Source organism: Apodemus sylvaticus, chromosome 11, assembly GCF_947179515.1.
Source record: "Apodemus sylvaticus chromosome 11, mApoSyl1.1, whole genome shotgun sequence".
NCBI lineage: Eukaryota > Metazoa > Chordata > Mammalia > Rodentia > Muridae > Apodemus > Apodemus sylvaticus.
The window spans coordinates 12,996,181-13,012,528 of NC_067482.1; the positions used below are offsets into that span (position 1 = coordinate 12,996,181).

General features: G+C 44.9%; 1 protein-coding gene across 2 annotated transcripts in view; it reads right to left on the bottom strand.

The window, feature by feature from the left end:
• Positions 1–16,348, bottom strand: part of Bmp2k (BMP2 inducible kinase) — a 102,484-nt gene that overhangs the window by 70,581 nt on the left and 15,555 nt on the right. For both annotated transcript variants that reach the window (XM_052198541.1, XM_052198540.1), the window contains exon 2: positions 920–1,038. In XM_052198541.1, the coding sequence (XP_052054501.1) occupies positions 920–1,038 (119 nt within the window). The remainder of the gene's footprint in view (positions 1–919; positions 1,039–16,348) is intronic.

The following is a 16,348-nucleotide window of genomic DNA, read 5'->3' on the forward strand; positions in this document are numbered from 1 at the left end:
GAGCACAGCATGGGCAGGAGAGTGGCAGACAGGGTGCTCACTGGGGCTGGAGGGAGCACAGCATGGGCAGGAGAGTGGGCAGGGCTTTTCTTTGGGGTGGTGAAAGGTACTGAAGCCACAGAGGCAATGACTATACCACACTATGTCTGAATAACTAACTAAATCTGTTCATTTTCAGTTACCTGAAGCTGAGCCTATGAGAATGTGCACGTGTGTGCAGGCGTACTCAGGTAAGAACTGAGGAGGAGAGGGAAGAGAAGTGAGAACTAGAAGACCCCAAGAGCACTGAGGTTCTTATTGGTCTACTAAGATGTGTTTACTGTACTAGTATTTGGTAAGAGCTTCCCTCGAGGACTGACAACTGGCCCTACACTGCAAAGTTTACGGCAAAACCAGGTAAGAGCCGGATTGTTGAAATGGGGTGGGGGGGACCAGAAATTGTTGTATGTGGATATAAACACAAGAGGCATGTAGAAAGTGTGGACAGCAAATACAGTCACCACCATCAGGGTGGGAGTCTCTTTCTGCATGAGAAAAACATTGCTAAGACCAGCTGAGCAGGAAGGCGGAGAAGGATTCATGGTATGTGGAAGACTTTATTTCTTAAAGTGTCAGGTAGGTGAACTTGGTGTGTATTACACCATTCTGTAGTGCTCTATCCTCCCTGTACCACACAGTTACAGTGAGCGCCCTGCCTGCTGCACCCACACCGGGCAGTCAAGGAAAGGGCATTTAGGCTCACGTGTGGCCAGGCACCAACAACGGCCAATACCCACAGCGCAGTTTAACTCAGTGGCCTCTCGAGCTTCTCAAGTGTGTACAAACTGATACATGACTTGCCTAGAAGACTGTGAATGCTGTACTATAAAAACCAAAGGAAAAGGATCCAAATTTCTAAAACACAATTTCTCTCACTTACCATAATCGTGATTTCCCTTTTACAAATGTTGAGGTCAGGTGTGTTATTGACATACATTCGCTTCAGTGCACATCGGATCCCACTGTGAGTCCGCACCAGGAAAACAGTGGAGAAGCCACCTAGGAGAGGAAGCCGATTCACTTAAAACAATCAGAACCCACCATCAAAATTAGATACTAGAATTGTACTGTGCATGGAGGCGCACACCTTTAATCCCAGCACTTGGGATGCAAATGGACCTCTTGTCAGTTCAAGGCCAGACTGGTCTACAAAGTGAGTTCGAGGCCATCCAGAGCTACATAGTGAGATTTTTTTTTTAATCTCTCTCTCTCTCTCTCTCTCTCTCTCTCTCTCTCTCTCTCTCTCTCACACACACACACACAAACACACACTTTGGAGCTAAATAAGAAGAAAATAATCAAAAACTATATTCAGGACAAAAATCAGTACTGTAAGCAGCTCACTGATTGAGAGCTAACTGCTGACCCCCTGCATCAGTGATGACAGTACTTACAGAGCCACATGTTCCTCAAATCAATCTGCTTCTCTTTCAAAGGGCAAGAGACTCAAATTTACTTTTCCACAGAAACCTGTGACTCAGGATACAAAATGTCCTCACATAACTTTCTGCAATACTAATTATCACTCACCCATCTTGATGACAAGCATGGCTACTACTTAACACTAAGACAGTTGGCCTCTCCTCCAATTTTAGGGATGAGCTTACAGTATCCTCAGCCAATCTGGGATCGAATTTGATTATCAGCCACTGACTTTAGGGCTGGGTACTCGCCAGCTCTAACTCATGGTACAAGGTAGTCTGCTGAGATGACAGGGAAAGGACAGTGTGCGGTGGAGAAGGCCCCACTCTTCTTTCCTGCCTCTCTGTAAGATGATGCTTAGACCTGATGTAGATAATCTGTGACCGTGGTGATTAGAAAGAAAATGGCTCAGGACAGGGAGACCACGGAATTAGTCCCCCTCCCCCCAGAACTCAAGTGAGACGGTAAATGTGTTCTTTACCTACACCAGTTTCTGAGATATCCTCTCTACTACATCTGAGAAGGTGCTTCATTTGAAGAACACAGAAAGTGCTATTAACAGATCAGTTATTTTATCAAATCTAAGATAAGAGTCTCACATTAATTTTTGAAGACATTTCTGGTAGAACATTCTGTAACATGTTTTTTATAGGCATGTCAATTTTGTTAAAATGATAAAGGCATGATTGTTAATCTTGCGCTATCATTGGAAAATATAAGACACTCTAGATGCTTTCAAAATGCACAAGAAGAGAATCCACAAGAGAGACAGTCCTGACAGGAGAATACGTGTACACTGGCGCAAGTATGTGTGACAGTGAAGGTGACTGCTGACTTTACTAACCCGGAGTCTTCCTGTCTTAGGTCTACACTCTAGAGAACAACCTTGCTCTCTCAGGGTTCTTGTGTGAAACAACTGCATGTTACACTGAACTAAGATGTTCCCTCCCCACTTCCCCACTATACACACACACATATACACTCATGATCATACAATTAAATGATAGTAAGCTTTGGTAGATAATTCTACCTAGGTTTTACAAGCTATTATACAAATACGTGTGATTTTTGTTTGTGTGTTTGCTTGTTCTAATGCGTATTCCCATGCATGTGTGAGCTAGCTCTGCATTGGTAGTAGAAAGGACCATAGTGAACACATCAAGTTGCTCAGAGATGCTGCAGTGAGAACAGAGTGCAACTGCAGTGTCTGACACACGGAGGTGATGAATCAAAGGTCTGGAATTGAGTATAATGTAATCAAGTTGGACAGGTGAGAAGTGGCCAGAGCTCTGGACCACTGACAGCTGGACAGATGGCTACCCCACCACAAAGCCCTAGAGGAACAAAAGGTGCAGTGGCTAGCTTCATGTCAAGCTGACACAAGCTACAGTCATCAGAGAAGAAGACATCTCAATTGAGAAAATGTCTCCATAAGATCAGGCTTCGGGCAAGCCTATAGGCATGTTCTTAATAGTGATTGATGGGGGAGGACCCCGCCCAGTTGTGGGTGGTGCCAGTCTTGGGCTGGTGGTCCTGGGTTCTATAAGAAAGTAAGCTGTACAAATCATGAGGAGCAACCCAGTAAGCAGCACCCCTCCATGGCCTCTGCATCAGCTCCTGCCTCCAAGGTTCCTGCCCTGTTTGAGTTCCTGTCCTAACTTCCTTCAATGTTGGACTGTGCTGTGAAAACCTAACAATATTTTCTTCCTCAAGTTGCTTTTGATCATGGTGTTTCATCACCACAGTAACCCTAGCTAAGGCAATGTCCTTCTTCTCCTCTAAGTCCTAAGACAGCCACCCGTAACAAACAAAATTCTAATAAGAAGCTTCCACCTACAAGCGCACGTTAGACCACCTCTAGACAAGGAGCTAAATAAGGGGTAACCTGCATGCTGGAGGCGGGGGGGGGGGGGGGGGTGGTCAGGAGGGCCTCGCTGCACCAGGAAGGAGCGGCACACCCGAGTGTGAGAGCAAAGAAACAATCCCACTCCAAACAGTGAGATACAGGGCTGGAAGTCGGAATGCTGTCCAATGACTAAGAGCAGAAAGTCAAGGTGAGGCGCAGCAAAGCCTGAGTCAGCTTCGGCCACCCGGAACCAGGCAGAAGACACGGAAGCACTGCACGGCTTCGCCCTGACCGGACTAGTAACGGGGCATGCGTGGAGCACAGAGCATGCCTTCCCTGGGTCCAGCCTGTTAGCCCAGAGAATTAACTAATCCCAACAGAGCCTGACTCCACTTCTGTCCAGTTTTCCCACAGAAACTTTCCACAGAGCAGTTTAGCGGTGTTGCCTCTCTTGGAAACTCCTCGGTCTCGCAGGAGCCCCTCTCTTCTCTACCTTCTCACTATGCTGCAATTTCTCTGTGCTCTATAAACAAAGCTTGCTTCACTTTGCATACTCTCACCAGAGAGTATTTTTAATTTTTAATTTTCATCAGCATAAGACAATATGGAGCCACTATCTCAGGATGACCTCTGGTGACCACTGAGTATCCAGCACCATAAGACCATGGTTCAAACAGAAGCAGGCAAAGGGTCCCATCATACTCAAAATCCCTGAACCATATGTATGCAGGGTCAGCCTTCTTCTACAGCCACCGTTAACAGAATGATACGACAGCAGCCACAACAACACACTCCGGCACCTATCCAGGAGTTGTTCTGTATACCATACCATGCACATATAATGGTTTAATCCATCACACAACAAAAGCCATTCAGGTGACCTGTGTCTTGGGGAGTGTGATTGGTTGTTATTTCTGACGATGCTGCATTAAATGCCCTCCTGTTGCAGTACTGCTTTCTGGGATAGCTCAGTTCTGATTTTGGTTTTGTTTGTTTCTTGGTACTAGGAAGTGAAATACAACGCTCTTAAGGGCTGGAACTTTTGTTTCTACAGAAAAGGTTCCCAAGCTAAGTCAGTAGAAAGAAAACACACTTCAACTTCAAATTCAAAGCTTTCAACAACATGCTAAAAGGTCACAGAAACTTCTAGCTGCAAGCATCTGAGCCAGTTTTCTTTCACCCTCATGAGACCTCCGAGGCACTGAAAGTGTTGTCAACTTGACAGGAAATGCCTCTCGACTTGCTATTTCTCTCTGGAAGCCACCAGTCCTGACATTACTCATCTTTACCTCAGTTTGTCGGCCTCTTCCATGGCTCAATTGCACGTCTTCGGTATGTCTTCCTAAGACTTTTCCTTTCCTTTCAATCAGTAGAATTTCTCCTAATTGTTCCACTTAGCCCACAAACTATGTTTGCAAATGAAAAGGCCGTGTACTATGTGTGTGAAAATAAGGAACAGCAAGAGAGAAGACACTGGTGTTTACCTGCATCATGTAAGTGAAAACGGAAGAACATCAGGTCGCCTTCAGAGGCACCGTGGTGCTACCTGGTAGTTGTGCTGTTTGCTGAGCATAATGACCTTAAGCTGGGGGACAGCCAGCGGGAGAGCTGTGCTGACTGGGGGACAGTGGGAGAGCTGTGCTCACAGTGGCACCTTGACGATGCCTGCATATCATGTTTAAACATGAGGTAGATTTCAACTTGCTCAACTACTGGTTGATGCAACCACAAACATCTTAAAAAATGACATTTCTGGACAAGATATGTTTCAGCAATATTTGGCCTAAGCAATTCCTTTCGGTTCTAACATGATCCACCCATAGTTGGGATAAGCCCCACAGTATAACCCTCATATCAAACAGCAGACTATATTCCGGTGACTACTGGCTTGATTACAAATTATTAAACCAAGGAGTCATGGAAAAGACAGAAATTTGAAAGTCAGTACAAGATATCAGAAACATGCAATAAAGTCATACTGCATAAATATTGGCACGTTCACACAATTAGACTTCTTTATTTACTGCATGAATTTTAGTTCTCACCACTTGCTGTTTGTACCACATACAGTAGTTAGTACTAATCATTAATACAACATTTCAGTGGGTATTAAACATGAAGCAGGATGCAACCAAAATGAAACACCTTTGAACTACTCAGTCTTCCCATAAAGGAAAAAAGGGAATTTCTTGAATCCCTTGTTGAAACTAACATTTGCTAATTTCTTTGACATTCTTCTACCTATGGGTAAGAATGTTCTGAAGAAGTCCTCATTTAAAATTACCCACATGTTGTGAAGGGAAGATGGTGACTGCTCTGTGCTCTGTGCGAAGGTTTTCTAGAAGGTGGGCATGATACTCTCTGTAGCACTTTTCACCTTCCTATGTGCTTTGAAGTTTCCACTACTGAGCCACACCCTTAGCCCTTGAACTGGCAGCACTTCATTGCATAGTCCAAGCTGCCCACCACCTCCCAAGTGCTGGGATTACTGGGGCAAAAACCTCCGCCCAATTCTAAGAGCTCTGCGGCTCAGTGTTTAGACCATCCTTCCCTACGTAAGCTGGGTCAGCCTGGCCTACTCTCCCAGAATTTCCCTCTTGCCACCCAATCTCACCACCGCCACTGAGAAGCAGTTCTCCTAAGACAGCCACTACTGCTCACTATACACTAGAGACTGTCCCAAAGGGACCATAAGTCTCTTGTGACGGAGAATGTTTACGGTAGCCTAGCAACCTTCAGCTCTAGCATCCCAACACACGAAACACTGCATGTTTATCAAAGACTTGAACATGGGTGATGAGTCCTATGAAATGTATCCGGAGAGAGAAAAAAGGGGGGGAGGGAGGATAACCTCCCATGTGATCTTTTTATTCCCTGTGCATTTTATCAGCAAAATAGAGGAAGGATTCAACATCAGTGACTCCTAGCTCCAACCATCGCAGAAGAAAAATTATGTGACTTTGAAGCCATGTTTGAGATAAGCAGGAAAGGCACTTACGTGTCTGTGTGATCTGAGGCATAAGAAAGTTCTTCCTCCCATTGACTGCTTATCTCTGGTACAACAGAGCCCTAGGTTAAGTCAGCAAACCCAAGGCTTTCTCCTAAAAGTGCAACCCTTTCTAATGAGGAATGATTACTAACTTACATTCTTGCCAACACTATTGTTATCAGTAAGGAGAATGAATCAGAATTGAGGGGGAAGACATATTTTATTTCATTCCTGTAACATCACACAGCCTTTAACGTATTTCCACTTTATAGATAGGAAAAAGACCAAAGGAAGCAGACAGCTAGTCTAACAAGACAGAGCCATGTCTTTTGTTCCCCTATAAATCTCAGGTTCTAATGATTTTTTACAGCCCACACCTAGCCATGCAGGCATTTGCCAAACAAAGTGTACAATTATAAACAAAAGGATCTAGAAATAACAGAACTGGAGAACAAGACAAATGAAGAAATCAAAAAAGAACAATGGTTTCCCCAATTTTTTCTTAAGAAAATTTGACTTAATAAGCACAATCTTTTATGTATAAAAGATGAACCATGTTTAAACTGGATGTTATAAAGCCTTTAAAAAAGAAAAAAAGCAATGGTACCCAGGTGTGCCTATAATCTCAACAACAGCAATGGTACCCAGGTGTGCCTGTAATCCCAACAACCTGAGAAATAAAAACAGGTGGACCAGGTACTTGGTCATCCTCAGCTACAGAATTAGTTTAAGGCCACAAGAAATCCTATCTCAAACACATACAAGTGCATCCCTACGGAACAAGGAACTATGAATGAGTATACATAATCAATCGCTTCAAATTAAAACAATATATGAAAGTTTCTTAAGCTGTAATACTTGAGACCATAATCAGGTTTTTAAGCTGTAATACTTGAGACAACAATCAGACTGTTCAGCCTCTCTGCAATTTTATAACTAACTAGAGACCATTGTTCCAATGAGCCTGCAGGTGGACCCTCTCCCCAGGGAACTCACCATCAGTCCATCCTGGCCACGCGACTCCGGACAAGCTCTGTGTGCTGTCCATTTACACCAAAATGTGCGCTGCAGGCGTGAGCCTGTGACCCTAGCAAACTTACTAACACAAATTCACTAAGCACAGCAGTTACTTGGGTAAATTTCAGATCCCTCTTCTCTAACAGATTCCACTACAAAAAGGATTGTGTACACCTCAATTTCTATAATATTAGCAATGCCAATCAACTCAACTGACACTTAATATCGATCAATCAATTTAGCTGGGACGTAGTTCCAGTTAATCTCTGAGTCCTCATCCCTTGATGGTGACTATATTCTAATGGAAAATACAAATTATAAAAACTGAACACAAGTTCATTACCATAGACCATGTTTAACATTAATATAACAAGCTGTTTAACATCTTTCTGGTTCTTCTGGTTTTCTTCCTAGAAAAAGTACTTTCGATTTGACAATTAATGGTCACTATTATTCCAAATACAAAAAGTGCTTCTTTTCCCCCCGGAAGCAGAAGTGCCCTCAATGGTCAAGACAAAGGCACTCAGCACACTTTGAGGGCACGTTCCAGTATGTGGCCACTTAATACGCTTTCATGCTATTATCACATTTAATTTGTAAACTGTTTTCAGTATTAGCTCCATTGTTCTGCTTTTTTACAATAAAAATTGAAAGCAATCATATTCCAATCACTACAAAATTACTAGATAGTAAGAAAAAGCTCTGTCTACAGAGCAGCAGGTGGCTGCAGTCAGCAATGTTTGTGATATATTTCAAAATACTATGTTAAAATAGAGGACTTAGAATATTCTCAACACAAAGAAATGGCAAATAAGTTGATGGATTTAATAACTTCACACTACACACATGTATCAAAAATATCACACTGTACCAAATAAGTACATCACAACTTTGTAAGAAGCCAGACTGCTGGCTCACATCAGCAATCCCAGCACTAAGGAAGGCGGCAGCCCGCCCGGATACATAAGATGCTGACTCAAAACACAAGGAACTGTAGAGATGTAGATCAACAGTAGAACAGGTTAAGGCCCTAGGTTCAATCCCCAGTACTATAAATAAATGCATAAAAAATGTTAAAAGATAAGTCATAAAATATGCACTGAAAACTTCAAGTGCTTCAAAATCATGACCATCAATAGCACTGGAATTCAAAGTTACATAAAAGTATACAGTTCACATGCCATTTCGTAGTTTTTATGCCAGTATGAGCTCAAGGGATAAGCAAGTAAGAAAGGGGAGAAAGGTTGTGTTCCTTAATCTCACGAGAGGCGTTCTTATTCTCAAGAACTGACATCCTCATCCAAATGATTTCATTCACTGCTCTCAAAACCTGTCCAGCTCTGACTCGTCACAGTCACAGTCGTCCTCAGGGTCCTTTCTCTTGCACGGCTGTGATCCTTCACAGTTGGCGCATTCTCTGTGTGACTTTCATCTCTTAGGCCTTTCTGCTCTACTCTGGGAATAAAGCATGAGTCCGTTTCCCAAAATCCTCACTGCCCTCGTCAAAACCACTGTCACTTTTATCAAAGTGACATCACAGTCTTCCTCCAGGTGCTTTCTCTGCTTCTGATATTTATGTTCATTTGATTTTCCACACATTTGGCCCATATTAAAATCTGGGCCCAATATGTCACTTCTGTGCTCACAAACCCTCCTGTGGCTCCCATTTCACTGAAGTCAGAGAAAAGTGGGAAAGGATTGTACCTTCTCCAAGGCAGGAGACTACAGGATCTGGCTCTTCCTCTGCTCCAACCTCTCCCCACCCCTGACCCTCTCCACCAGACTCACCCCTTCATGTCAGGGACTTCACACTTAAGTTTGTTCTACCGGGAATGCACTCACCTAAGACTTTTCCCGTCTTCCCATGTCTACTCAGTCCCCTCCCCCCTTTTCGGGCACCTAGATTTACTGTTTTCAGTCTCTAGAACAGACTCTCCCACAGTTTTCCATCGAGCCCTGTTTGATTTCTTTTCCCTTCTGAAGCCTTCCCGTTGCCTTTTGGGAAGTACTCTGTTTACTTGTTTCAATCACCGCGCAGCATTTAGGACTCATTCGATGAACTACTTGTAGCTAACTTTGTTCCAGCTGCTATATCACTGGCTTGACACTCTATCAGCATTTACTCTGTGCATGTCGCATGACGAACACACTATGTGCATGTTGTATGACTAGTTTATGAGGATGTTCTGGTCTGAAATAGTGTGTTAACAGTGTAGGTAGTGTAGGAGTCTGAGAAACAAGGATGGCCTGCAACCAGGTCAGAAGCAGTGATTTCCAGTGCACAGAGAGACATCTGCTGAAACAGGAAGCGTTCCCTGGCAGAGGTGACATGCAGTATAACATGGTCTGCCTTCTCCTGTCCTCGGCCGCTGTTTGTCTTCTGAGGTAAAATAATGCTTCCTATTTTTCATGCTCATATGAGCAAGTGCTTTTTTCTACACACTGCTCCTTTACCATTCTGCTCCCCTGCTCCCCTCCACCCCACAGCCCTGCTCACCTGCTCCCCTCCACCCCACAGCCCTGCTCACCTCCACCCCACAGCCCTGCTCACCTGCTCCCCTCCACCCCACAGGCCTGCTCACCTTCTCCCCTCCACTCCACAGCCCTGCTCACCTGCTGTCCACCCCAGAATGATTTGTTCAATTGAACTACAGACATGTAAACTGTGATGAGCCAGTGAGCTAAATACCTGGCCCTGCTTCAGAACCACAGCTGTACTTCGAAGTGTAAGCCATTCCAGCCCAAAGCATTAACATGACTTGATCCCAGGAAGCAAACCTCATTCAGAAAACTGAGCTAACCTGCCATTAAATAACTTCCATGCAACTATGTCCCAGTCACCAAGTTCTGAGGTAGTTAAGTACACAAGATAAAGAAGGCTAGCATACAGAAAGCACTGAGCGTGCGCTGACTGTCCATGAGGAGGCCAGGTGTGTGGGAGTCTCACATCCACCCCAATGGAAGTCAACCTTTTCTTAACGTGGTCTCCCACATTAAAGACCAGAGCACAGGGAACAGGATATGCGAACTCCCTTTTTATCACTGCTCTGGTCCTAACTTGCCAATGCTTACTCTGGCACTTCAACAGTCTCAAGCGTGCCAAGTAACCACAGTGCCTTCTGTGATTACTTCAGAAAAGGGTACCAAGGAAAATCGCTCCGAGAGCCAAAGCATCAGCAGAGGGCCTCTGTCTGTTACACTGCAGGGCCTGATACCAGAACCTTGGCTCAGGAAACGTATACATATTTACCCATTCTGTGTTAGCCCAACGGAAAGCACACGCTACAGTGGTTCAAACACTTTTACCTTGAGTTACTGAACACAAACAAGACTTTCAAGCTGAAGGAGCAATCTGGAGAATTCTTCCCTTACAAAGAATGCTTGTCTCATTGCTTTCTATCAGATCTGTCAGGCAGAGTGGAGCACATTTACTCCCGAGTCCTTGTGTTTAGTATTCCAGAGTAAACGTGTCCTCTTCCCACTGGGGATGGAAAACCAGCCCACATCATTTCCAACAGCACGGACAATGTGAACAGATCAGTGAAGAAGTTTGTGTCTGACCGGGGTTAACAAGCAAAAAGTCTGTCACTACCACTGAGCTGTTTGGGAACTTGGCTAAGATAAACATTATTTTGGTACCCACTTGGGTAGCATACTTGCGGCTTACCAGTTTGATCAAAGCACATCATCATCTGGGTAGAGCCAGTCAACAACCTCTTCTGTCAGGCATGCTCACCCTGCGTTCTGCCTCACAAACAACCTGCACTTTTGATAGAAAAGCCAGTCACTGTGGCTGGAGAGATGGCTCAGTGACTTCCTACTCTTACAAAGGAACAGGGTTTGTCCCCAGGCCCCCTGGCCTCCACATGTGTGCTTATACACACCTTAAAATAAGCAATAATATCATGATAATGCAGATTGTAAAATTCTTTAAATGTTAAATGTTCTCTTTTGTTAAAAACCAGTCATGCTGAGAAAGAACTTGTATATTAAACAATACACATTCAACATTACGATCAACATGAAAACCTCTTCCAGTGAAAGTAGTTATATCCACATCAGACCCTGAAGGTGGCACAGCCCAGGATGACAAAAGCACCATTCTTTAGATAATCATGATGACTATAAACCGCGACAGACATGATACAAATAAGCTGTTTCTAAAATATGACAACCACATTTAATCATGAACTTTGATGAATCAAAGAGCCAACTGATGAAGGACGCCATGAGGTGAAGGGAAGTGAGCAGGGCGGAAGGGAGGGCAGGGGAGGGCAGGGGAGGACAGGGGAGGGAAAAAGAGTGGAGGGGAGGCTGTGACTAAAACACAAGCTCAAAAGGAGATGCTAGCTCACATATAAATGGGCTGGAATACATAACCAACTGTCTTTTCAACACTCCAGTTCCATGTATTTATCCCCATTTTTAAAACATCTCTTCAGCTGCTTTCAAAGGTTAACAAACATGTACAAAGCTCTGGAATCCAGCCCAGCGCAGAAAAAGGGGGAAAGAAAGATGGGGTAGGTTTCTGAAAGGCATCCAGCAAGTATATCCATTTTTCCCGTTTCCTTCACCACATTTCCAGCTTCTCACCAGTCCTTTGGCCTTAGCTATCTTCTGGGAATAACTAACACTTTCTGACTGGATTTAAGGCCCACTCCGTGAGATAGAACCCATTCCTACTCAGGAGCCCGTGGCTAGGCTGGCCATGGGCCACAGGGAATCTGCTATCATCATTCTGCTAAACTGACACAGTATTACACTCCTAACTTATGGCTGGACCCCAGATCTTGTTCATCCCTTATCCGAGAAGCTTCTTCCCTCCGGAGGTGGCCATCAGCAGACTCCCAACAGGTCGGCGCGCAGAAATGAGACTGCAGAGCCCTCAGCCCCACGAGGGCCCCTGTTATCTTCCTCTTCCTCCAAGGCTAGGATCACCGTGGGAGAAGGGACAGAAGACTGAGGGAGCCAAAGTGCAGGATGACTTAGGAAAGGCTGCCCTCGAGGCACAGCAGGGAGCTGTGCTATGAGCTCCCTGCGTCGTCACAGCAGGAGCAAGAAGGACACCATGCTCAAGCCAGACAACACTATAGTGCAGAGAGGAGGGGTGAGCAAGAGGGCGTGTCTTCTCCTGAGATGCTGCTGACATCTGAGAGCTGCAGGGAGAAGACAGGCAGCACTGTGTGGTCCTGCTAGGCTGACCATCTTCCCCAGCAGGCCCAACTTCTGGGTGGATGGTGGGTGGGGTCACAAAGAATGGGGACGTTCTCTAGGCTACCAGAAATTTCTGCAAATGTTCCAACAAAAAACAATGATAATGCCACTGACATCTTTTATCCAAGTGAGCACAGTATATAGAAACATACTGATTAAATTTAGTTAAATTTTCAGACAGGACTATGGTACAGCTGGGAAGCACAATCATTACTTAGCATGCATACACTAGATCTGAGCCCCAGCACTTCTAAAATAAAATAAAATTCAACAAATGTCACAAGCAGAGAGTACTTTGTCTTCAAAGCACTGAGTTCCAAGCCCAAATTATCACTCAACTTAGAGGCATGGATCTTAATGATGTGTGGTTAGTTTAAGGCAGGTATTTTACCTAAAAGATCAATTAGTTACATACACTTTTAGATAATAAGTCCAATGAAATTCTGGGAAGGTTTCTGGGTAAGATAATTCACTTCCCTAAAACTTCTTAAGTGGCAGGCTTAGAGACTATCTGCTGACAGTCACCCTTGGGAGGAACACAGTTAGCTTTTGTAAATTTCCAGAATTAAACAATTTATTTTATGATATAGAAAGTAATCAAGAAAGGAAATAAAGCAAGTCATTTTCAGCACTGGTGTGCGTTTCTATGGCTACCAACATTTATAAAATATCTCCATAACCTGAGGTGGCACACACCTTTAATGCCAGCCCTCAGACTCAAGGAAGAGGTGGATCTCTGTGAGCTTGAGGGCAGTGTGGGTCTACATGGCAAAGTCCAGCAGGCGAGAGTTAGAGAGTGAGACTTTATCTCAAGAAGAAAAAATAAGGAAAAAGCTTCCTTATTAGCAGTTGGATAAGAATCAAAATCGCAACTTGTCCATATCTGTTTTTATCCACTTATTGCTTTAGAGACAGGATCCGAGCAGTCTCTGCTCCGTAGCCTCAGAGGGCCTTCAAGCCCCCATCCTCCTTCCTATCTTCCCCCTCAAGCACTGGTACCGCCTTCACAATGACTTAGCTCTGGGAAAGCACACTGGCTTTGCTCTGTCCACGCTTTTGTGCGCTTTTGCTTAAGTGCCATGGCATGATTGTTACATTTTAACCTTCCGTGTGTCTTAACACAATCCAGTAAAAGAAGCCCACCACAGGCAGGCAAATACAGCAGAGTTTCAATTCTAGAAACCTCCTATCAGAGTCCAATCCAGAGACAAAAGGAATGGGGGCCAGAGTCTGGGTTAGGAGAGGACAGGAAGGTAACAAGTGACAAAAAAAATTGAGCTAAGTTTAAAAAGCTATTCTTATAATCTAGAAGTTACTTCCTGAGCCATCTCCTGAGACCTTAACAAGCCCATACAATACAGCTGAGAGACTGAAACTGCAGTTGGGTTTCTAGACGACATCCCATTTTCCTTCCTTTCTTTCCACCAAATAATACAATTTCTGTCAACTTTCATATTTTGTGACTTCATATTTTTCTCTACCAGCATGAGTCACCTTTAGTTGAAGAAACTAGTCCATTAAAAATATCCAGACAAGTCATTCCTAGATAGGGACTGTCATTTTAACTTAGATTCATAGGCCTTAAAGTAAGACTTAAAGTAAGTAAGAGAAATCTATGTTATCTCAAAGATCAGAATAATCAACATGATTTTTATACCGATGAAAGGTTAAATCATTCACAATATAAGCATATGCTATTAAGCTTATGGAGTTTCAGGACCTAACTGAAAAAAACTTCACTGAATGAATTTTAAAAGGAGAGAGACAAGCTGAGCCTGTGGCTCACACCCAGAATCTCAGTACACTTAGAGTCACACCTAGATCTCAGCACACTTGGAGTCACACCTAGATCTCAGCACACTTGGAGTCACACCCAGGATCTCAGCACACCTGGAGTCACACCCAGGATCTCAGCACTCTTGGGAGTCACACCTAGATCTCAGCACACTTGGAGTCACACCCAGGACCTCAGCACACTTGGAGTCACACCTAGATCTCAGCACACTTGGAGTCACACCCAGGACCTCAGCACACTTGGAGTCACACCTAGATCTCAGCACACTTGGAGTCACATCCAGGATCTCAGCACACTTGGGAGTCACACCCAGGATCTCAGCACACTTGGGAGTCACACCTAGATCTCAGCACACTTGGAGTCACACCCAGGACCTCAGCACTCTTGGAGTCACACCTAGATCTCAGCACACTTGGGAGTCACACCTAATTCTCAGCACACTTGGAGTCACACCTAGATCTCAGCACACTTAGAGTCACACCCAGGATCTCAGCACACTTGGAGTCACAGGTAGATCTCAGCACACTTGGAGTAACACCTAGATCTCAGCACACTTGGAGTCAAACCCAAGATCTCAGCACACTTAGAGTCAAACCCAAGATCTCAGCACACTTGGAGTCACACCTTGATCTCAGCACACTTGGAGTCACACCCAGGATCTCAGCACACTTGGGGTCACACCCAGGATCTCAGCACACTTGGAGTCACACCCAGGATCTCAGCACACTTGGAGTCACACCCAGGATCTCAGCACTCTTGGGAGTCACACCTAGATCTCAGCACACTTGGAGTCACACCTTGATCTCAGCACACTTGGAGTAACACCTAGATCTCAGCACACTTGGAGTCAAACCCAAGATCTCAGCACACTTAGAGTCAAACCCAAGATCTCAGCACACTTGGAGTCACACCTTGATCTCAGCACACTTGGAGTCACACCCAGGATCTCAGCACACTTGGGGTCACACCCAGGATCTCAGCACACTTGGAGTCACACCCAGGATCTCAGCACACTTGGAGTCACACCCAGGATCTCAGCACTCTTGGGAGTCACACCTAGATCTCAGCACACTTGGAGTCACACCTTGATCTCAGCACACTTGGAGTCACACCTAGATCTCAGCACACTTGGGAGTCACACCTAGATCTCAGCACACTTGGAGTCACACCCAGGATCTCAGCACACTTGGAGTCACACCTAGATCTCAGCACACTTGGGAGTCACACCTAGTTCTCAGCACACTTAGAGTCACACCCAGGATCTCAGCACACTTGGAGTCACACCTAGATCTCAGCACACTTGGAGTCACACCTAGATCTCAGCACACTTGGAGTCAAACCCAAGATCTCAGCACACTTGGAGTCAAACCCAAGATCTCAGCACACTTGGAGTCACACCTTGATCTCAGCACACTTAAGAGTCACACCCAGGATCTCAGCACACTTGGGAGTCATACCCAGGATCTCAGCACACTTGGAGTCACACCTAGATCTCAGCACACTTGGAGTCACACCCAGGATCTCAGCACACTTGGAGTCACACCCAGGATCTCAGCACTCTTGGGAGTCACACCTAGATCTCAGCACACTTGGAGTCACACCCAGGACCTCAGCACTCTTGGAGTCACACCTAGATCTCAGCACACTTGGGAGTCACACCTAATTCTCAGCACACTTGGAGTCACACCTAGATCTCAGCACACTTAGAGTCACACCCAGGATCTCAGCACACTTGGAGTCACAGGTAGATCTCAGCACACTTGGAGTAATACCTAGATCTCAGCACACTTGGAGTCAAACCCAAGATCTCAGCACACTTGGAGTCACACCCAGGATCTCAGCACACTTGGAGTCACACCCAGGATCTCAGCACTCTTGGGAGTCACACCTAGATCTCAGCACACTTGGAATCACACCCAGGATCTCAGCACTCTTGGAGTCACACCTAGATCTCAGCACACTTGGAGTCACACCCAGGACCTCAGCACACTTGGAGTCACACCTAGATCTCAGCACACTTGGAGTC